Here is a 23,418-nt window from a genome sequence, read left to right on the forward strand (position 1 = left end):
GGATCCCCTCCGAGACGCCCCTGCAGCCGGGCCAGCACAGTGCAGCTGGGAGGTGGGAGGCAAAGGGGCCCGGGACCCCCCATGTGCTGGCACGTGCTACAATCCTGCAGCCTCTTCGGATGCCACAACAGACACCTGCACGAGCTCCCCTGAGCGTGTCCTGGATCCTGAGAGCAGCGAAATGGCTGGACTCGGCCTCAGGGGAGGTCGAGGCTCTTCCTGGCTCTTGTTTTCGCTTCTCTCTGCAAGCCTGTCTCATTTCGCTCCTTGGCTGCAGACCAGCTTTCTCAAATTCACTGTTGGTCCACAGGCAGAGTGTGGCCTCCCGGTGGCCCCAGACTGACCTGTGACAGTTCCAGCCTCCCTGACTTAGCTCACTGGTGTTGCCTCTGAATTCCAGAGTCCCGAGAGAAAATGCCGTCAGCCCAGAGGTCCGGTGTCCACCCCTGGTCAGTCAGCTGTGCTGGCCAGTATGGCTTTGGTGGCCCCTAGGAAGGCTGGTCCTGAGGGCAGAGGGGCTGAGCCCACACATGCCTGCATCCCTGTGGGTGTCTATGACAAGGGCCTCTAACATCATCAGGAGATGATGGCTGTAGCTTATCTCAGATGAGGAGAAATGGAAATTAATACAGAGACCTAGGTGCCTTCTGCAATCGTGGGCACCAGCAACGACTCCCAGAGCTCCCCCAGCTGGACTGGCTGGCCCTGCCAGCACGCCAGAATTGGGGAGGTGGGGAGCCGGGGGTTTCCAGAACCTCACTGTCAGAGCTGTGATCCAGGGACCAAGAGGCCGCTGCCCCGGCTGTGCCTGCACACCCCCAGCAGCACACACTGGACCCTGTGATGCTCGTCAAGCCTCAGGGACTGTCTCTGATGCCACTCAGCCACTGCCTGGGCTAGGACACGCTGGGGCAGCAAAGCCAGCTCCCAGAGCCATGCAGACGGCAGTGCGTCAAGCAGCAGAAAGCCCGGCCCCTCCGCAATTCTGCTTTTCAAGTTAGAGAACCTGTTTGTTTGTTTTAACATCTGTTTCTACTGTCTGTAGAAACACCTGAGCTGACATCTATTGCCAATCTTCTTTTTTTTTTTCTTCTTCTCCCCAAAGCCTCCCCCCCCCCCCGCCGCCGAGGGCATAGTTGTATATTCTAGCTGTGGGTCCTTCTGGCTGTGCCATGTGGGACACCGCCTCAGCATGGCCTGATGAGCAGTGCCAGGTCCACGCCCAGGATCCGAACCCATGAAATCCTGGGCCGCCAGAGCGGAGCGCACAAACTTAACCACTCGGCCACAGGGCCGGCCCCTAGGGAACCTATTTTGAATCCAGAACTTCAGCTGCAAGGGAGTCTGGGAGATGCTTCTGAGGACACACTGGAAGGAGGGGCTGCCGAAGGCCGCTCAGCATGTCCACTTTCGTGGAGCTGTAGTGCAGCTTGGAGAAAGGCAATAAAACCAGTCTGAACTGATGGCTTGACTTAGACCCAAGCAGACCTGGTGAGGGACCCGTGCAGCTTTCAATCTCATAGTGAGACAGGAAGACACAGGGCCTCAGCCCAGAACTTGGCAGACACATCCTTCCTCAGGCACCTCCTTAGTCGACACCTCGGATGCGGAGCTTAGAGTCTGCAGCACGGCCCTGCCAGATGGCTGGTGTGGCCCCGTTTCCCAGGTGAGGAGATGGGGCCTCGGGAGCCTGCATACAGGAGAGCAGGTGACATGGGAGGGGCTGGTACCCAGCTCGGCCGGACTCCAAAGTGATGTCCTCTGCCTGGTTCCAGCGTTGACCTGGGCTGAGAGGGCCTCTGCCCGGCCAGGGTGTCCCCTGGGCTGCAGGGAGCAGCAGGAGGAAGCGCAGGGAGCTGGCCGGCGGCCAGTCTGTGTGGTCTGCAGACACCAGGAGCACGGCAGCCCCACCCCACCGTAGCGGGTTTGCTGGATGTTTCAGGGGAGGGCTGCTGGCAGCCTGGAGGAGCAGCAAGTGTTCTTGACTCCTTTGGGTGTTCCCAACACCAGCAGCCTCTCTCTCACACTCTCCAGGGCCTCCAGTTCGAGGTGAGGCTTTCAGAGGCCGGACAGAGAGCTCCGTACTTCCTGTTTTCTTTAGCCTCCCCACAGCTGCTTGAGGCGGGGCAATTGCTACCGTCTCACACATGAGGACGTGGAGGCTCAGAGAGGTTGAGGGTGCACCTGCTGCCACGCAGCAGAGAGGGACAGAGAATGGAAGGATTCTCTTTTGCCGGAAGCCTTGAGATTCCTGAGGTGGGGTGCAAAGCCGGCCGTAACTTGGGGTCGTCTTTAGAATAAGAGAGCCGGTGTATCAACTCCGATGTCCTTGCGGCTCTGGGACCTGTTTACTTCCAGTCCCAGAGATGGACACAGTAGGGGCTGTGGGCAGATCTGCAGAGCCGGGACGGGGGTCCCTGGGGTCCTCACCGGCTGAGGGAACACTGGCCCTGGCTTCTCCGTTGACTGGGAGAACTGGGAGATCCCGGTGTGCAGGTCTGGTCTGGCCCCCTTCTTGGAAGGGCAGCTGCCTTCGTGGGGACACGTGAACAGGGTCCCAGAGGCCGAACCGTGTTACCTGACTGTGCCAGCGTGATGGGGAGACGGAGCCTGGGCTGCCTCCCTGGGGAAGGCCTCTCTCAGCCCCCACGGGCTCTGCAGGTCTCTGCGCTGGGCTGCCGGGCATATCTTCCTGGGCCTTTGGTCCCTGTGCCCCCGGCCCAGACTGCTGTGTCTGCCCTCAGCAGCACCTGCCTCTGACCTTACTGAAGCCTAGCGTTTTCTCTCCCATCCTCCCTTTCATCCTCCCCCTTCCCCCCAAACCTCAGCGTGGCAGCTTAGTTTGATTGCAGCCCTGACCTCTTCTGCTTCCCATGGGACCCCTCCTTGCCCCTCTAGGGCCCTCACCATCAAAACCGGCCCCCCGGGAGTCAGGATGGTGTCACTAAGAGGTTTGGTGTTGGACTCCTGGATCTGCCACCTCCTAGCTGTGTGACCTTGGGTGAGTGGCCTTATCTCTCTGAAGCTGTTCTAGTCTCTGTAAAACCACCCAACCCGGTGTTTGACAATAGTAGGTACTCAGTAGGTGGAAGTTAACGTGGTGGTTAACAACGGTAGCTAAAATGTAGGGCTTCCTCTGCACCAGGTGTTATTCTAAATACGTCATATGTACTGGCTCATTTTCAGTCTCACAGTAGTGCTATGAGATAGGAACTGTTATCCCATTTTGCAGATGAGAAAACTGAGATACAGAGAGGCTAGATACTTACCCAAGGTCACACAGCTATCATATCCCAGAGCTAGGATTTGAACCCGGCAGTCTAGCCAACTGTTAACTGTGAAGCATCTGTGTCCTCTGAAGGCAATCTAATGGCTAAGTCTAAATCGAAGGATAAAACAAAAGTACATTAAAAACAACTAAAAATTATTGATTCTGAAGTTCATTCACCCCAAGGAATAAGAAAACTTTAGCGGTGCCCCTTCTCAAGAGGATTTTTCTGTTTGGATCACACCCCTGAGCCAAAAGTATGAAGCTCTAATGTGATAGTTGACGCCCCTATCAGCCGGTGGGCAGAAAAAGGACTTCCACAGGCCTCAAAATCCTGGGACTCAGGGGCAAACGGTGTAGAACAGAGGAGCTAGGATTTAGACTCTAAAGACCTGCGTTCGAGTCCTGGCACTCCCTCCCGCTGTCTGAGATGTTTATAGGAGTCACTGAATTTCACCAAACCTCGGTTTACTTACCTGTGAAATGGGGGGAATACCTGTCCCCCAAAACTGACATGAAGAACAAAGAATGTGTGTGAAAACCACCTCCAAGATGTGAGGCATGGCACAGATGTTGGATCAAGGCGAGGTGGCCGTTCGTTAACCCGACCTTGGCAATGCTCCACCTTCACCCACAGCCCCTTGACTCCCCACCAAGGCCGGCTCGAGGCTGCTGACTGGGGAAGCAGGGTCTGTCTGTGGCTCTGTTACTAATTTTCTGTGAGATTTTGGGCAGTTCATTAACCTTCTTGGGACTTGGTTTTCCTCTTTATAAAATGGAGTTAACCAAATGACACTTATCCCAGGAATGCAAGATTGGTTCAAAATATGAGAAACAACGTAACACTCCACGTTATTAGAATAAGGGACAGAAACCACATGGTCCTCTCCATAGGGAAAAAGCCTTTGACAAAATCCAACACTCTTTCTTGATGAAAAAACACTCGACACGCTAGGAATAGATGCAAACTTCCTGAGCCTGATAAAGGACATCTACAGAAAACCCACAGCTATCATCATACTTGTAATGGTGAGGGACTGAAAGATTTCTCCCTAAGATCAGGAGCAAGACAAAGATGTCGCTCTCACCACCTCTGTTCAACATCGTGCTGGAGGTTCTAGCCAGGGCAAATTGGAAAGAAAAAATAAAAGGCCTCAGATTGGAAAGGAAGAAGTGAAACTATTTGTATTTGTAAATAGTACGATCTTGTGTATAGAAAATCCTAAGGAATGCAGCAAAAAGAACTGTTAGAATGAATAAACTTGCAGGGTACAAGATCTATATACAAAGTCGAATTATATTTCTCTACATTAGCAATAAACAATTCCATTTACAATAGCATTAAAAGGAATAAAATACTTAGGAATAGATTTAACAAATGCAGTACAAGACTTGCCCACTGAAAACTACAAAATGTTTCTGAAAGAAATTGAGGAAGATCTAAATGGAAAGATATCCTATGTTCATTAATAGGACTGAAAAATTTTAAGATGGCAGAAGTCCTCAACTTGATGTACAGGTTCCGTGCAATCTCTCCAAATCTGTTTTAAGAAATCTTTTCAACAAATGGTGCCAGGACAACTGGATAACCGCATTAAGAAAAAATGAAGCTAGACCCCTAATTCACACCATACACAAAAGTTAACTCAATATGAAACAGGAACCTGAGAGTGATAGCTAAAAATATGAAACTCTTATAAGAAAACATAGGTGTATATATTTATGACCTTGGGTTAGACCATGGTTTCTTAAATATAACAGAAGCGTAAGTAGCCAAAGAAAAGCATGAATTGCACTTCATCAAAATTAAAAACTTTGTGTAGGACACTATGAAGAAAGTGAAAAGACAACTCATAAAGTCGGAGAAACCATTTGTAAATCATGTTTCTGATAAGGATCTAGTATCCAGAATCTATACAGAACTCTTAGAACTCAACAATAAAAACACCCACTTTTATAAATGGGCAAAGGATTTGAATAGTCCGTTCTCCAAAGAAGATATACAAATAGCCAATAAATCCATGAAAAGATGCTCAGCGTTATTAGTCATAAGGAAAATGCAAATCAAAACCACGGTGAGATCCCACTTCACACTCACTAGGATGGCTGTAATCAAAGGAGACAGCACTGTGCTGGCAAGGATGCGGGTATGTTGGAACCCTCCTACACTGCTGGTGGAAAGGTAACATGGTACAGCCCCTTGGAAAACAGACTGTCAGTTCCTCAAAGAGTTAAACATGGAGTTACCATATGATGCGATGCCACCCCTAGTTACATGCCCAAGAGAAATGAGAACATATGTCCACACAAAAACTTGTACATGAATGTTCATAGCAGCATTGCTCATAGTAGCCAGAGCATAGGAACAATCCAAATATCCGTCAAGTGATGAATGGATAAACACAATGTGGTACATGCACATCCTGGAATATTATTCACCCATAAAAAGGAATGGAGTGTTAATATATGATACAACGTGGAAGAACTTCGAAAACATGCTAAGTGAAAGAAGCCAGTCGCAAAAGGCCACATATTATGATTCCATTTACATGGCATTTCCAAGATAGGTAAATCTCTAGAGGCAGGTGGATTGGTGATTGCCAGAGCTTGAGAGAGGAGGGGGAATGGGGAATGACTAATGGGTACCAGGTTTCTTTGGGAGTGATGAAAATCTTCTGGAATTAGACAGTGCTGATGCTTACACAGCTTTCTAATATGCTAAAATCCACGTAGTTGTGCATTTCAGTGGGTGGATTTTATGACATGTTAATTATATTTCAGTTGTTTTTAAATAGAGTTAACCAAGATGGGTGGTTCTCAAAGGGGTCCCAGGAGAAGCAGCATCAGGGAAGTTTCTATTGGCTAGAAATGAAATGAAATTTCTCGTACCCCCATTCCAGACCTGCCAAACCATTAGCTCTGGGGGAGGGAGGGTCTAACAAGCTCTCCAGGGGGTTCTGATTTCTACTCAGTTTGAGAGCCACTGGTCTAGAATTGCACTGTCTGGATCCTGTAGGCGCCTCTGGCTCCCGGCTCCGTGAATACCTGCTTTACACCGTCCAGTGACTCACGCAGCCCACATACCACGAGTTAACCGCTCCCTTAATTGGAGTGTCTAGTTAACCGTCCAAATTAATTTGTTTGAAGTTTTTCATCAGCGACTGCATCTGTTCTTAATTTTTTCCTCCAGTATGATTAGCCATCTGTTTTGTTACAGTTCATTTTAAGATTTTTTTCACATAATTAAATTGTAATTTCCTACTTCAAAAGAGAAATCTGAGAGCTTAGTAAAAGAAACAGCAATCCTCCTTTCTCTCATGTTTGCACATCAGTTGGAGTCCGTGATGAGCCTCTCTCAGCATCCCTGCCGGTGAACTTGAAGGGGTGGCAGTGGGGGCCAGGAGGGGTTCCCGGTGGTGGTGGGGGGAGATCCGTCAGTGTAGACGCTGTCCCATCACCCCTGTCACCCTCTAAACTATCATTTCACCCATGAATTAGTCTAGACTCTTTATGTTGGAGAAACCCTCTTCAGGCTGGTTTAAACCAAAGAGCCCGTAGTGGCAGGTACACAGGGAGAATCCACCGTCAGGTAAAACTGGACATTGGGCTCAAATGGTCACAAGATACTGCTCATCTCTCAGCAGTGCTTTCCCTGGGTTGGTTTCATCCTCAGGCAGCTCGTGAAGATGGCCACCAGCCGTGTAGACATGCGACACTGGGTTAACCCAGGGCCCGGGCGCTGCCTCTGTCTGAGTTAAGGGTCGTGTAGCAGGAGATTCAAGTGGCAGAGCCTTCACCTCACGGGACTTATTTTATCACATTACATGTCCTGAGATTAGGGACTCTCGCAGTTCTGTCTTATCATCCATGTCCCATTTCAGTTCCGCCATCCTTCGCAGGTGGCTTTTGTCTCCAAGATTGCCATTTGGCTCCTGCGGCTCCAGTGTGTCCATGTTCCAGGCAGGAGCAAGGAGAAAGGACAAAGGGCAGGAGACGCACGTCACGAAGCTTGTCTCTTCTTGTCAGGAAGATACTCGTCTTCCCAGAAGCCCTGCCACGTAGACTTCCACTTACATCTCATTGTCCAGAACTCTCCGTGGCCACTCCTACCTACAAGGGAGCCTAGGAAGTTAAGATTTTAGCTGGAAAACTGTGCCAAGCAAAATAGGTTTCTGTTAATAAGAAGGAAAGGACAACAGATCTTAGAGGCAATGAGTCTCAGCGAAATCCTTGGGGCTGACTCTCAGTGGGTTGTGTGCCCAGCCCCGAGCCTATGTGCTCCTCTCAATGGCAAACGTTGCTGTCTCGTTCACTGTTGGATTCTCAGTGCCTGAAATAGGGCCTGGCACAGAGAATGAACACACTATGGGAGACAGCATTAGCCAACCTTGAATCACACACAGCCATAGACCTAGGGGGTGGGGTCAGCCATGGATGGAGGGCTGGCTCCCCAAAGGAACATTAGTGTGCTGTTAACACTAAAGGGGTGGATGCCGGCCAGACAAGAACAACAAATGCCCCCTACGACTCGGAAATGCTTGGTGTTAGCCCCTCGTCTGGGAAGACGCCTTTCACGCACAAACAGACCAATCCAGACCCCAATATTCTGAACCACCTCCTTCGTGACAGTGTCTTACCACACCTGATTAAAACATGCTGGGGACATCTTTTGACACCTTAGATGTGGGTTTGGCAAGATAATGTGTATCGCAGCGTGACCTTGGACCTCGAGGGCATTAAAGCAGACAGAATCTTCAGAATCCTGGTGGGGCTCAGAAGTCAATATGTTAACCAGCCCCCCACGTGACGTGGATGTTCAGCCAGATTTGAGAACAGTCGATCTAGTCTCGGCCTCTCGCTTGGCGGAGGAGGAGGCTGAGGCCCACTTCGTGGGCACATCAGCTCAGGAGACCGCATCCTGGGGCAGGAGGTTGCATGTGAGCACAGAATTAAAACAAGGAGTGAGAAGCACTTGGCCAGGGTGGCAGAATGAAAAGCCCCTCCCTGTGGCAGGGCTGTTTCTGTCTTCATCACTCTATTGTTTGGGACCCGGTGGTTACAAGTAAAAAGCCAGCTAGAGCTCGCTTGAGCAGGAAAGGGAGTTTAATGAGAAAGGTACAGAGGTGTTTGGTGCGGGTGGAAATCAGGACCAGGTGGAACCAGGCAACAAATGGTCAGGCAGGCCCCCCTCCCAGTTCCTGTCCCTGATTAATCCCTTGCCCCTCGGACCAGCTTCCTCTGCCTCTGCCATGCTGACTTCACAGTTCCAGCTACACACATTGAAACTGGTCCCAATTTCAGTGTCCTGGGGAGTAGACTCAGTCGGATTGGAGCCACCCCTGGGCCAGTCACAGGCAGGAGCACTGTCGTGGCTGGGAGGAAATACCCCCTAGTCAGGGTATTGCTGCCAAAGGTGTCCCAGGAGTCTTGCCAAATCAGAACTCCAGACATCCCACAAGGCCCAGAATAGGTTCCAGCTGTCTGCGCCTCCTGACCCTGGTCACGTGCACTTGGGCTTTCTAATGTCTCTATTCCAGTAACGTGTCCTGGCGAGGTGTCATGATCTCTTGAGAGACGTTCGGGAAATACCTAATTTCGTCAGCACGATGTGTAGAAATCCTCTCCTGGGAATGGGCTTGCAAATGGGGACACATGTCCGCTCTGTGTGATTTTTTTTTTTAGTTTTTATTTCAGATGGTCTTTTCCTGATCTTGTCCCTATGTCCTGGGCGGCCCTTGTGACCTCGCATTCATTTCATGTGTGTTGAGCTCGGCCACCGCCAGGGCGTGGGCTGGGGCTCTGCTGCGAGCACGGGCATGGAAGAACGACTGAGTCCCTGCCTGTGAGTGGCTTGCCCTCCAGCTTCAAAACTTGGCTTGGCTGTGACTTCCAAGCCAGATGTCGAGAGCTGTGGTCTGACAGCTCCAGGCAGTGTCTGAAACTGGGTCTGTATCAACAGTTCCAACAGTAATAGTGAGACATGCTCTTCTCTGGGCCGTGCGTTGACGAGTACTCATGCTCCCAAGCCCCCAGGATGCTTCTATCACCTCCATTTTAAGGTGAGGAAATGAGGCTCGGGGGGGCCTGCTTGCCCAGTGACTCATACAGCTGATGAGTTACCCAGCTGGATAGAAATCCAGGTCAGATGCCAGAGCTTTGCCCATGGCGTGTCTTGGCCTGGATCATTGCACAATGTATAGAGCAATTAGGGAACGAAACAGTGAGCGAAGTGCCTAATTACGCAGTGCAGGCTGCTAGAAAATAGGACAGCACGTCACCTCCTGCTAATGGTGTGGTCCAGACTGGTGCAGAAGGTGCTCTGTGTTTGCACTCTGTCCCAGAGAGCTGGAGATGGTGGATTCGGGCAGTGAGGCCATAGGTCAGCTTGGGTAGAGTTTCAATAATTCATAAATATTCTTAAAACTCAAAGCAGTTAATGAGAAAAGGCTTTTCCAGAAGAGTCAGAGCAAAAGGGAGGCTGAAGACAGGTGGAAGGCGTCGGGGGCAGGGGCCAGCATGAGCCCTGTGGAAGTTTTCCACACTTGACCATGACCTCCAGTAATAAATAAACAGACATAGCGGATATTTATAAAAAGGAAACAGAAGTCTCATGGAATATTTAACTCTTACTACATACAATAACTCATATTTCCTATTTCTTTTTAAGAAAATGCTAGCTACCATCCGCTTAATTAATTTCACAATCTACTAATGGGTCACCTCCAACAGTTGGAAAACACAGTTGTGGAATGGGTCTGTTGGAGCATCCTTTCCTAGGAAACAATGGTGAGCCATGAGGCTTGCTGTCTGGGTGCGGCCAGATCAGGGTAGATGTCCAAACCAGGTGCAAAACCCACACCAGGCAGAAAGACAAAAACTCGATGCAACTGGTGTCATTGAAAATAAGTTGATCCTTCTGCTGTGCCATTTGTATACGTCTGCAAAGACACTCCTGGGCTTTTAGGTGTCCAGGGTTACAATTCCTCAAGTGAGTTCTTCCCCTGTATACAGAGTTGTAGGTCAGTTCTGGAGATGCCCTAGGCCTTTCCTGGAGCCTAGGTGAGTTGGGACGTGGGCTGACAAGAGACGAGCCAGAGATTTTGGACAAACCAATCAGGCAAGAAACCTTCCTCCTGTTTGTGCAAGGCTGACAAGGCGCAGAAAGGTGCATGTGGAGAAAGATCTGAGAACACAGGTGTTTTTCTAGACGCGGCATCTAGGATGAATACGTGAATGATTTGCTGATTTTGAGCTCGCTATATTCTCTTGGCTCATTATTATAAGAAGGCTGGGTTTTATTTTTTTCAGAAAATATGCTTTTAATGATTTAGGAAGATTCAAGCACAGATGTACAGAGCTGAAGCTCTTGCCCGTCTACTTTGCAATTTTTTTTATTGTGATGAAATCCATATACCATAAATTCACACTTGTAAAGTGTACACTTCAGTGGTTTTTAGGATGTTCACAAAGTTGTGCAACCATTACCACTATATAATTCCAGAGATTTTCCATTACTCCAAAAAGAAATTCCATCCCCGTGATCACTCACTCCTCATTCTTGCCCTCCCCTGGCAACCACTAATCTACTTTCTGTCTCTGTGGATCTGCCTGTTCTAGATATTTCATGTAAATGGAATCATATAATATGTGGCCTTTTGTGTCTGGCTTCCTTCATTTGGCATAATGTTTTCTAGGTTCATCCGTGTTGTAGCGTGTTCATTCCTTTTTATGGATGAATAATAGTCATTGTCTTTATGTACTACCTTTTTTTTGTCCTTCCATCACTTGCTGGATATTTGGGGTTGTTCCCACTTTTTGGCTATTATGACTAATGCTGCTATGAGCATTTGAGTACAGGTTTCTTTGTGGACATATAGAGGAATTGCCAGACTATTATTTTCCAAGAGACTGTACCATTTTGCATTCCCACCAGCAGTGGATGAGGGCTCTTGTTGTCCCATATCTTCACCAGTACTTGTTATTATCTTTTTTATTATAGTCATGCTTGTGGATATGAAGTAGTTTTGCTTTGCATTCCTAATGGCTAAAGATATTGAACATCTTTTCATGTGCTTATCGGCCATTTATATATGTATATCTTCTTTGGAGAACTGTCTATTCAAATCCTTTGACCATTTTTTGAATTGGGGCTTTTACTATTGAGTTGTAAGAGTTCTTTATAGGGGCCGGCCCAGTGGCGCAGTGGTTAAGTGCACACGTTCCACTTCGGCGGCCCAGGGTTCGCCAGTGTGGATCCGGGGTGCGGACATGGCACTGCTTGGCAAGCCATGCTGTGGTAGGCGTCCCACATATAAAGTAGAGAAAGATGGGCATGGATGTGAGCTCAGGGCCAGTCTTCCTCAGCAAAAAGAGGAGGATAGGCAGCAGCAGTTAGCTCAGTGCTAATCTTCCTCAAAAAATAAAAAAGAGTCCTTTATATTATTCTGAAGTCTAGACCTTTATATATGACTTTCAGATATTTTCTCCTGTTCTGTGGGTTGTCTTTCACTTCCTTGATAGTGTCCTTTGAGGCACAAACATTTTTGATTTTGATAAAGTCCAATTTATCTATTTTTTCTTTTGTGACTTGTGTTTTTGGTGTCATTTAAGAAACCATTGCCAAATCCAGGGTCATGAAGAGTTATGCCCATGTTTTTGTCTAAAAGTTTCATAGTTTCACCTCTTAGATGTAGATCTTCAATCCGATTTGAGTTAATTTTTCTGTATGGTGTGAGGTAGGGGTCCAATTTCATTCCTTTGCGTGTGGGTATGCAGTTGTCCCAGTACCAGTTGTTAAAGAGATTGTGAGATTATTCTTTCCCTATTGAATTGTCTTGACACCCTTGTTAAATATCAGTTCACCTTAAATGCATGAACTTATTTCTGGACCCTAAATTCTATTCCATTGATCTGAATATCCTTATGCCAGTAGCATACTCTCTTGAATACTGTAGCTTTGTTGTAAGGTTCTTAACTGGGGCATGTAAATCCTCCAACTTTGCTCTTTTGTCAAGATTGGTTTGGCTACTCTGGGTCCCTTGCATTTCTGTATAAATATCAGAACCAGCTTGTCAATTTCTGCAAAAAAGGTCAGCTGAGATTTGTATAGAGATTGCATTGAATCTTAGATCAGTTTGGGGAGTATTTCCATTTAATATTCAGTCTTACAACCCGTGTACAGGATGTCTTTCTGTTTATTTCAGTCTCTTTAATTTCCTTTGATGACGTGGGTAGTCTTCAGCATATAAATCTTATACTTCTTGAGCCAGCCCTGATGCTAGTGGTTAAAGTTTGACGCTCTCACTGCTTCAGTGGCCTGGGTTTGTTTCCCAGCCGTGGAACCACACCACGTGTCTGTCAGTTGCTGTGCTGTGGCAGTGGCCCACATAGAAGAACTAGAATGACTTACAACTAGGATATACAACCATGCACTGGGGCGCTGGGGAGAAAACAAAAAGAGGAAGATTGGCAACAGATGTCAGCTCAGGGAGACTCCTTCCCTGCAAAAAAACACCCTTGTGCTTGTTTTGTTGCATTTATTCCTAAGTATTTTTTTTCTTTTTTGATGCTATTGTAAATGGAATTGTTTTCCCCCTTTTTTGTGTGTGTGAGGAAGATTGGCCCTGAGCTAACATCTATTGCCAATCTTCCTCTTTTTGCTTGAGGAAGATTGTCGCTGAGCTAACACCTGTGCCAACCTTCCTCCATTTTATGTGAGATGCTGCCACAGCACAGCTTGATGAGTGGTGCTGTCTCTGCATCTGGGATCCAAACCTGTGAACCCCAGGCTGCTGATGCAGAGTGCACGAACTTAACCACTATAGCACCCGGCCAGCCCCTGAAATTGTTTTCTTAATTTTGTTTTTAGATTGTTCATTGTGTAGAGAAATACAGCTAAATTTTGTATATTAATCTTGGCTGAGTTTGTTTGTTAGTCCTGATAGTGTTTTTGTGCATTCCTTGGAATTTTCTCTATACAAGATCATGCTGTCTACAAATAGGGATAGTTTTACGTCTTCCTTTCCGATCTGAATGACTTCTACTGCTTTTTCTTGCCTCGTTTCCCAGGCTAAAACCTGCAGCCCAGTGTTGAGTAGCAGTGCTAAGAGCAGACATCCTCATCTTGTTGAAAGCGTTCAGTCCTTCACCATGAAGTGTGATGCTAGCTGTGGGTTTTTGTAGGTGACCTTTGCCAGGCTGAGGCAATTCTCCTCTGTTTCCAGTTTGTTGAGTGTTTGTCATGGAAAGGTATTGGAGTTTTGCAAATGACCTTTTTGCTTCAATGGGCATGATTGTGCAATTTTGTTCTTTGCTAACCTGGTACGGTGGATCGATTGAATTTCATGTGCTGAACCAAACCGGCCTTCCTGAGATGAATCCCACTTGGCCATGGTGTATAACCCTTTTTATCTGTTGCTGGATTCAGTTTAACAGGATTTTGGTAAGGATTTTTGCATCTATATTCATGATGGTTGTTGGTCTATAGTTTTCTTTTAATGTCTGGCTTTGCTGTCAGGGTAATACTGGCTTCACAGAGCGAATTGGGATGTGTTCCCTCCTCTTCTATTTTTGGAAGTTTGTCAAGGATTCATGCTGATTCATCTTTAACCATTGAGTAGAAATCACCGTCTGGTCCTGGCTTTACTTTAAGGGAAGCTTTTTGGTTACTGTGTCAACTTCTTGTTATAAGTCTCTTCAGATTTTCTGTTTCTTTTTGAGTCAGTTTTGGTAGTTTCTGTCCTTGTAGGATTTCGTCCATTTCGCCCGGGTTGTCTGATTTGTTGGCACACAATTCTTCATGGTGTTCCTTAATAATTCTTTTTATTTCTGTGAGGTCTATAGCAATGACCCTCTTTCAGTCCTGATTTTAGTAATTTGAGTCTCCTCTCATTTTTTCTTGGTCAGTCTAGCTGAAGGTTTGTCAGTTTTGCTGATCTTTATAAAGAACCAACTTTTAGTTTCATTGATTCTGTCTATTGTTTTTTTATTTTCAAGTTCATTTATTTATGCTTTAATCTTATTTCCTTTTTTCTGCTTTCTTTGGACTTAATTTGCTCTTCTTGTTTTTGTTTTTTAAGGAGGAAAATTAGGTCATTGATTTAAGGTCTTTCCTCTTTTTTAACATAGGCATATACAGCCACAAACTTCTCCCTAAGCACGGCTTTCCCTGCACCCCGTAAGTTTTGGTATATTATGTTTGCATTTTCATTCATCTTAAAGTGTTCTCATTTCCCTTGTGGTTTCTTTTTTGACCCATTGCTTATTTAGGTGTGTATTATTTAATGTTCACGTATTTGTGAATCTTCCAGTTTTCCTTCTGTTATTGATTTTTAATTTCTTTCCATTGTGGAATGGCTGTAAAACATACTTTGCACGATTTAAATCATTTTAGATGTATCGATGCTTGTTTTGTGACCTAACATATGGTCTATCCTGGAGAATCTTCCATGTGAACTTGAGAAGAATGTGTGTTCTTCTTGAACGTATATATTAATGTTTTTCACCAGATTTGGGAAGTTCTTGAACATGAGTTCTTCACATGTGCTTCCTCCCCTTTCTCTCTCTCCTTTCTTTCCGGCACTCCCATTGTGCGTGTTGGCATGTGTGTGATGGTGCCACAGGCCCCTGAGGCACTGTTCATTCTTCTTCATTCTTTTTTCTTTCTATCCCTGAGACTAGATAATCTCAATTGATCTTCAAGGTCTTCAAGGTCATTGATTTTTTTTTTTCTTCTTCCTGCTCAGGTGTGCTGTTGAGCCCCTCTGGTGAATTTTTCATTTTAGTTATTGTACTTCTCAACTCTATTCTATTGGCTGTCTTTCATAATTTTTACTTCTTTGTTGAGATTCTCTGGTGAGAAATCCTCCTCATACTTCCCTTTAATTCTCAGACATTTTAAAAACTTCTTTGTGCATATTCAAAAATAGCTGATTTAAAGTCTTTGTGTAGTAATTCAGTGTCTGCAATTCCTCAGGTGTGGTTTCTGTCATCTGCTTTTTTCCTGTGTATGGGCCACATTTTCTTGTTTCTTTACACGTCTCATAATTTTTTGTTGGTGTTAAAAGTGGGCATTTTAAATAATGTTATTTGACAACTCTGGAAATCAGATTCTTCTCCCTTCCCAGGCTGCTTGTTGTTGCTATTTATTGTTGTTGTTTGTTTGTTTAGTGACTTTTCTCAACTAATTCTGTAAAATCTCAATTCTTTGTGGTGTGTGGCCACTGAAATATCTGCTAGATTAGCCTAAGGCCCTCTAATGATTGCACAGAGATTTCCTTAGATGCCTGGATCTAAGAAGGCTCCCTCTCTTTGCCAGTGGGTTCTGTGTGTATTTGGGGGCATGGCTTCAACGCTCAGGCAGGCAATTTACAACCCCATGTTAGCCTTTCCTCCCTGCTTGCTCAGGGCCCCAGTGTCAGGCAGAGGTGAAAGCTTGGGGCATTCTCAAGTCTTTCCTGAGCGTGTGAATAACCCTGGGCACCGCCCTCTGCATGCTCATAGTCTTCTAGATTCCCAGAAATATACAGGAGCTTTTCAAAGCCCTCTCAGGATATTTCATTCCCCAGTTTTTCCTTTCAAGCTTTTTTGTTAGCCTATTGTTTGTGCCAACTGTAATCCACCACCTTGGGCAGCACGATGTTCAACACTTGCCTCTGATTGTTTTCAACAAATGCCCCTGAGGAAAAGGCTGTTCACACCAATGAGCTGTGATTCAGGTAAAATACAGACAGCCTTGAAAGTGGGGTCTTCCAAGAAACCACCAGAGAGGTCAAATAATGCCAATTCTCTGGGAATGGACTTGAAAGGAGCTCCAACCATGTCCCGCCCCCTCTGGTGGATGCCAGGCTGCTGGTTTTTCAAGGCTACTCCAGAGTTGGTGAGAGGGAATGGAAACAGGGCAAGTTAAAACTCTTCAAAGCTTGCTGTGCTTACTGAGATCCAGCCTATTTTCTTCAATCAACACTCCCTGGATTGCTCCAAGCCTTTGGTTAATTTCCAGAATTCTGAAAAAAGTTGATTCTGACAATTTTTGCCAGTGTTCTTGTTGCTTTTATGGAAGAGAGTTCTCAGAGGTCCTTCCTGGACCATTTCATTGGGATCACCAACGAGCAGGTTTTGAGCCTGCATGTGCACACTGTACTCGGTGGCTTATTAAGGACACCATGCTTGCACTTGGAGGCTTTTTTGAGGCCACTTTTCCGCAGTTGAATGTTTGTGGATTCCCGTTCTAGGGGCCAGTGAGGTCATACCTGCCTGCCAGGACGCCGCATCTTAGTCTTGCATCTGCCGCTGGCTGAGTATGTGACCTTGGAGCAAAGGAGCTGAGATTTCCAGAGCACCTACTGTGTGCCAGGCTCTGCGCACTGGGTGTTTTATGTACATTGTATCATGTCGTTCTTGCCACAGCCAAGAAAAAGATAATGTTCCCATTTAACAGATGAAGAAACTACTGAAATGAAAGTGCTCAGCTCTGTGCCCACTACTCATAGCAAATACTCCGTGTGTCAATTATTGTGGTGTTGTTACTACAACTGTTATTGTCAGAGGAGGAAGTGGATCGATGGGATTGCTCAAGGTCATTTGAATTCTAACCCAATTCTGTCTGATTCCAAAGCCCATTCCACATTCTGTATCCCCATTCCAGCTGCCCTGGGCAAATCCCTTCCTGCTCGGAGTCTCACTTTCCTTATTCTGTCAAATGAAGGAATTGGATTGACTGCAGTTATTCAATCAACAAACACTTACTGAATTGTCTTGCTAAGATCGCTTCCAGGGTGGCATTATGGAAGTGTGTGATTCTGTGAGGCCACTTGCTTGGAGTCACCTTGATGGCATTCTCTTGTTTGGCTTGGAGAAATAAACCGACAGGTAGACTGGCAGGTGTGTAACCCAGTGTGTATTTCTCTCCCCCTCCCTTCTGGCCCCACCCCATCCCACCGCAGAGGCAAGGGGAGACAAAGCCAAGTGGGTGTTCACCTGGCCGCTCATCTTCCTCCTGTGCGTCACTGTCCCCAACTGCAGCAAGCCCCGCTGGGAGAAGTTCTTCATGGTCACCTTCGTCACGGCCACACTGTGGATTGCTGTCTTCTCCTACGTGATGGTGTGGCTGGTGAGTGCAGGGATCCGGGGGGACCGTACGGACAGCCCCTGCTGGAGGTGGGAGAGCGACCCCAGGCACTGCTCTGCTGCCTTGGGCAGGTCACCTACCTTAACAGACCTCAGCTATTGTTCAGTAGAAGGGGTTTCAGGAGAGGTGCATGGCGCCAAGCTGAGGACCGGGGATGGCCCGACGGGCACAGCGTGGTGCTCACCTTTGAGGCCGCGTGGAAGAGGGACGCAAACCTTCCCACGGGCAGCCTGAGACACGCCATCCTTCAAGATGGGCAGAGTAACATGTAACATGGCAGGGGTGGCACAGACTGGAAGTCAAGCACTGGGCCTGATACCTTGAAGACTTCTCTGCAGAGAGCTCTGGAGGGCTGACCACGAGCTGCCCTTCCTTTCCAGGGTCCCCCGAGGGAATGTGAGGGAGACAAGTCAGTGGGAGATGAACACACATGGCCCTTTCTCGGCCCCCTGCTAAGGGACACTCCCTCCCCTTCCACATCCAGGCACACGTGTAAACTTTATGTAAACTCTTCAAGTCCTCATCACAGCTGCACAGGACAGGCATTTATTTAAGCCCATTTTACAGATGAGGAAACTGAGGCATAGAGAGATTGAGTAATTTGCCCAATTAGTTACACAATTAGCAGCTATTACACAATTAGCGGGTTCTAGAGTTGGGATTAGAACCCAGGTATTGGTCTCCTGAGTCCACCCACCGAGTGACCTCAACCACCATCCTGAACTGCCTCTCGGTTTGTTGCTGGAACCTTCAGATGCCACCTGGACTGAGGTTTTGCAGGCGGAGAGGCATTGGCATAGCTCCTCGTAAGCGACTCTGGCCACGCGTGACAGCTCCCCGTACAAACCTTTCATTGGCCGGGGGAGGGGGGGGCCAGGCAGGAGCCCCCGCCCCCTCGCTGTGTGTCCCACCCTGCGGGGTCCCTCTTCCTCCTCGTTCCACTGGGAGCCCAGGAGCGAGGAGAGAAGTGGTTCCGGGTCGGCTGCGTTTCTGTTGTGAAGCTCACATGTCAGCCACTTGCCTTAGTGAGTCATGTCACTGTCCTCACACCTGGCACAGAGAGGGCACGCGAATCAGTGTGAGACACAGTGGGCCACCTTCCCTTACCCCAGAGAAGCAATTCGCTGGAGAAAGAAGGGCCGTGGGGTCACGTGGGAATGAATCTGAATCCTCGTTCTCCCACTGATGAGCCGTGAAACCTGGGCAGGTGACTCCCCTTCCCTGAGCCACAGTCCCCCCCCCCGCCCAAAACGGGGATGATCGCCACTGTCTAACAAAGTTAGTGGGAGAATGAAAAGTCTCTGTTTGGGCATCATGGTCTATGCTTGCAACGTGGCAAGTTACTCCCAACAGTAAATACCAGTATTTTCACCATGAGACGCAGCCAACACTGCTGCCATGCTTGGTGCAGATGAAGGCTAAAATCCCCATAGTGCCTCTGTGTGTGTGTGTGTGTGTGTGTGTTGGGGTGGGGGAGGAGCTGGAAATAGCTACCATCCGAACACTCCAGAAAAGGATGACAATCAAAGACAAACTGTGCCTTCAATGAATTGAATTTGAAAACTTGAAATTTTCTGAGTAGGGCTGGAGGCCAGTCCATCTTTATATTGGATATAAAGGATTGGATGATTTCTCTCACTGAGGTGTGTTCCCAAAACAACGCTGCAAGTAAAAAAAAATATTTCATGACGTTCGACTGGGTATGAGAAATAGGGAAGGTCACTTTAATGAATGTGTGTAATTTTTTCTTCTTTACTGAAAATAACGGTATCATGAAGTCAGGTCTACTAATTGCAGTGAAGCGGGGCATTTAATAAGACTCCCCACCTCGTCCCCTTGACTGACAGACTCCAGCCCCTCTTCTGAAAGCAGAGTTGTGGCAAAGGGCTTGGCTGCGCTCACAGGAACCACAGTGCCTGTAGTTTTGAACTTCAGCTGGCCTGAGTTTGGGGAATGGTGTGACCTCGACAGTAGAAATTGGTTAAGACGAGAGTGCCACCTGTTAGCTCAGTTTCTACCTAAGCCAGAGGTACCAGCCTGAGGGCCAGGCGCTGCCTTTCATTGTGCCCTGATGGGGGCGCCCGGGAGCAGGGACAGCTCACCTGTCTGTCCCGTCCCTCCCACCACCTTTCACCATCTCTTACCCCCAAGGTCTCAGGGAAAATGATTCTTGAATGTCAGTGTCAAAGGGAGGGACCTTGGAAATGGATTGTCCTGCTCGGCACCCTTGCACAGTTGGAGAGGCTGAAAACTAAAGAGGAGATGTGACATCCACAAGGTCACACAGATGGTCGGCCCAAGCTCTGGACTTGGCTCTGCTTCCCCTTCTGAAGCCTAAACATCAGGAGGGCTTGGAGTGCCCAGGGCTGGAGTTCAGGGCAGAGCAAGGCTCAGGCAGCATCTCTGGTCCTGATGCCCTGGATGGTGCGCATGCGCACGCACACCGCCCCCCCCACCCCCCTTCCTTCTGTCCTTCCATCCTTCAACTTCTTAGCCATGTAGTTCAGTGATTTAAGAAAAAAATGAAGGCCTCCCCACTATTGCCAAAAGATCCTGGGCTTCTGTGTCTGTGAGGTCTGGCATTGCTCGTTAAAACCACGTCAGCCTCAGCCTGGATTTGCTTGTGGAGGCCTCCTTCACGGCCACCGCAGGTTAAGCATTGATGGGTCAGCTGCCCATTTTTGCCCTCCTCCGTGTCTGTCTTCCTGCAGCGCCCCAAGCAGGCCTGTCGGCATGCACTCTGCCCCACACTCTGAGAAAATGACGTCCCATGAGCCCGACGATGCTGAGCCGAGCACAGTCTTTCAGGCATGGCGCGTCTTCAAACCTCTCTGCAGAGCTTGGTCCTAGCAGAGTATCGTTTCAGTCCACGTGCTCTGGCTGCATCCCAGGGCTGCACTTTGCACTGGGAAAGCACACTGCTCTGGGGCTCTCTGAGCCCTGTGAATCTGGTCGCCGTCTTTTTCTCTGCCCCCAGAGATTGCAAGACGAGTGATTGAAAGAGAAGGGAACATACATCTTGCACGGGCCAGGCGCTGTCACCTCACGTTTTCTCACTTAATCCTCGTTAACAAGCCCATTATCCGGATGAGGGAGCTGAGACTCAGAGAAGCAGACCAGCTTGTCTTAAGTCACTCAACCGTTTGCTGAGATCAGAGCCATCGGCTGAGATGTGAACAACCCTGGGAGGGGCCACTCTTCCCATTTTCTAGATGGGAAGGCAAGTCAGAACTAGCCGGTGTTTTGAATGGGGTTGTCCAAATCTTCTAGGGCTTTCCATCTGGCTGCTGCTCAGGGCCCCAACCGTCTCTCAAGTGTCAGACGTTTATTAAAGGAGAATGTGACTGTGTGTCAGGGTCCCTAAGAGCCTGCATATCCTTCGACCCAACAGTCCTATTTCTTGAAACTTACCCTAAAGAGGCAGTGAAATGAGACCCCCAAGATGTACACACTCAACAGCCTGATGGCAAGGTAGGAGCCTAGTCTGTAGAGAAAGATCTGGCCTGGGATCCCTGCTCCACTGCTCTCCAGCTTCATGCCCACGGGCGGTGTTACTGAACCTCTCTGACCCTCGGTATCTCTAGGCGTAAAATGCGCATAAGAATAGTACTTTCCTCCTCAGTGGGTGGTGACACGTAGAGTATGTGAGATTGTGAAAGTGGGACGCCTGGTGCACAGGAAGTGTTCGATAAATGTTACTTCTATGCAGTGCTGTTGTAAGAGCAAAGAAAGAAACCTCAGTGTTCACCAGTGAGAGATTGGCCAAAGCTTTACAGCCGTGCAACGCAATCTATGCATCAGCTGAAAATACTGTTGACAATGAGTATTTGAGATGGAAAGATATTCACAGTGTGTTATTACATGAGACAGTTGCAAGATATATGTTGATGGTACAATCTGATTTCATTGTTTTCTGATGCGCACGCCAAAAGGAAGGTCAAGGATGTATTCTAAAGCAATAGTTTTCATAGGTGGTTCCCAGGCCAGCAGCCTCAGGGCCCTAGCCACCTGGGAACTTGTTAGGAATGCAGATTCTTGGGCTTCACCCCAGACCTCCTGAATCAGAAACTCGGGGTGGGGCCTGGAGTCTGCATCTAACCAGCCCGCCAGAGGATTCTCTACGTGCCCGAGTTTGAGAACCGCTGGCTGACGGGAAGTGGCAATAGTGGGTGTCTGTGAGTCGTGAGAAATGATAGGTAATTTTTATTTTCCTTTTACTTTTCTAAACCTTTTAAAATGCGTATCACTCATGTAACCAGGAAATAAGAACACTCAAAAGATGTTTTTAAAATAAAACCATGGTCTCGATTTTTCTATTGGTTCCAGCAGGACTGGGTTCAAGTTGGAAGCACTCAGGGTAAGCAGTTTCCAGGGTGCACCTCTGTGAGTTCACGTTCCCCGCTCTTCTGCAGGTGACCATTATTGGGTACACGCTTGGGATCCCTGACGTCATCATGGGCATTACTTTCCTGGCAGCAGGCACGAGCGTTCCAGACTGCATGGCCAGCTTAATCGTGGCGAGACAAGGTACAGGTCGTGCCTCAGCCCCCACCATCATGGCCTCAGCCTCAGCCATCAGCGTCACCGTGGGGCCCCCTTGCCCCTGCCCAAGTTCGTGGCTTTTATGACCCGTAGTTGTTAAGTCCTTCTATGGAGGAAACTGTGACGTCTAGAAAGCATCGTGTATTAGATTCCATTCATGGAGAGACTACTACCCAGATAAACTCCTCCAGACCTCTAGAAGCATTTACTTACATGGGGTTGTCTAAAAATGAACTTGTTCTGAAATCATCAACGTGAGATCAGACGGAGCTGAGGCCCAGACTTCTTAGAACAAATGAGGTAGAAACAAGAAATGTTCTGGTCCCAGGAAGGCAAAGTGGGGAGATCCTGTACCTCCAGCTTTGTCCTGTTCTTCTTCAAGTTCTAGAAGCCTTGTCTAATGCTTTGATTTGCTGGTGGGTTTTCCTAGGGGCTTACTAGGTGCCATGGGTTAAGCGAGGTGAGGAGTACCTGTACGCTCTTTGATGGCAGAAAAAAAGAGCTGTGAAGAGCCAGCCTTTATTCACTGCCCCTTTTCTGCTGGTGAGAGCATCCCAGCTTGGGCTTCGACAGATCTTGCTCCAGAGATGAAAGTTTGAAAAAGTATGGGGAGCAGGATGGGCGAATAATGGAAATCTCAGAGGAGACAGGACAGAGAGAAGCGCCCAGAGAAAGTTGGCTTGGAAAGAGGGAAAGGTCATTTTATTCCTCCAAGATAGGAGAAAGGGTTGCTTGGGTGGTCCCTCGGTGCTGAGAAGACATGAACTGAGGGGAAGGGGAGGGTGGGAGCATGTTTGGCAGTAGGCTGGAGCCTTGCAACGAATGGGGACAGTCAGGACAACAGCTGAGGGTAACAGAATTTAATCAAGTGAGCTTTGAGGTGAATATTCGTTTCCTGGGGCCGTCATAACAAAAGTTCCACAACTGGGTGACTTAAACCAACAGAAGTGGGTTATCTCTCGGTTCTGGAGGCTAGAAGTCCACAGTCAAGGCGTGGGCAGGACCATGCTCCCTCTGAAGGTGCTTGGGAAGACTCCTTCCTTGCCTCTCTCCTAGCTTCTGGTGGCCGCCAGGAATCCTCGGCGTTCCTTGGTTTGTGGCTGCGTCACTCTAGCCTCTGCCTACCTCTTCATGTGGTGTCCCTCCCTTTGTGTGTGTCTGTGCCCAAACTGCCCTCTTCTTATAAAGACACAGTCATTGGATTAGGGCCCACCCTAATTCAGTAGGACCTCATTTTAATTCGATTATATCTGCAAAGACCCTATTTGCAAATAGGTCACATTCACAGAGTCCCGATGGACGTGAGTTGGAGGGGGGCACTATTGTTAAAAAACAAAGTTCCACTGAGTAAATTTGAACATCTAATTGGCTTTATTAAACGATTCATAAATCAGGCAGCATCTCATCTAGCAAGCAGAGAAAGTCCGAGGAATTACACAACATGGAAAGCTTTTATAGTAAAGAGAGTGGGGCAAGGAAA

At 47.8% G+C, this 23,418-nt stretch overlaps 1 protein-coding gene across 3 annotated transcripts in view; it reads left to right on the forward strand.

Annotated features, from left to right (window-relative positions):
- SLC24A4 (solute carrier family 24 member 4) overlaps positions 1-23,418 on the forward strand; it is a 157,365-nt gene that overhangs the window by 122,732 nt on the left and 11,215 nt on the right. For all 3 annotated transcript variants that reach the window (XM_023628297.2, XM_023628296.2, XM_070249783.1), the window contains 2 exons: positions 17,212-17,378; positions 21,809-21,923. In XM_023628297.2, the coding sequence (XP_023484065.2) occupies positions 17,212-17,378; positions 21,809-21,923 (282 nt within the window). The remainder of the gene's footprint in view (positions 1-17,211; positions 17,379-21,808; positions 21,924-23,418) is intronic.

Source organism: Equus caballus, chromosome 24 (genome assembly GCF_041296265.1).
Source record: "Equus caballus isolate H_3958 breed thoroughbred chromosome 24, TB-T2T, whole genome shotgun sequence".
Taxonomy (NCBI): domain Eukaryota; kingdom Metazoa; phylum Chordata; class Mammalia; order Perissodactyla; family Equidae; genus Equus; species Equus caballus.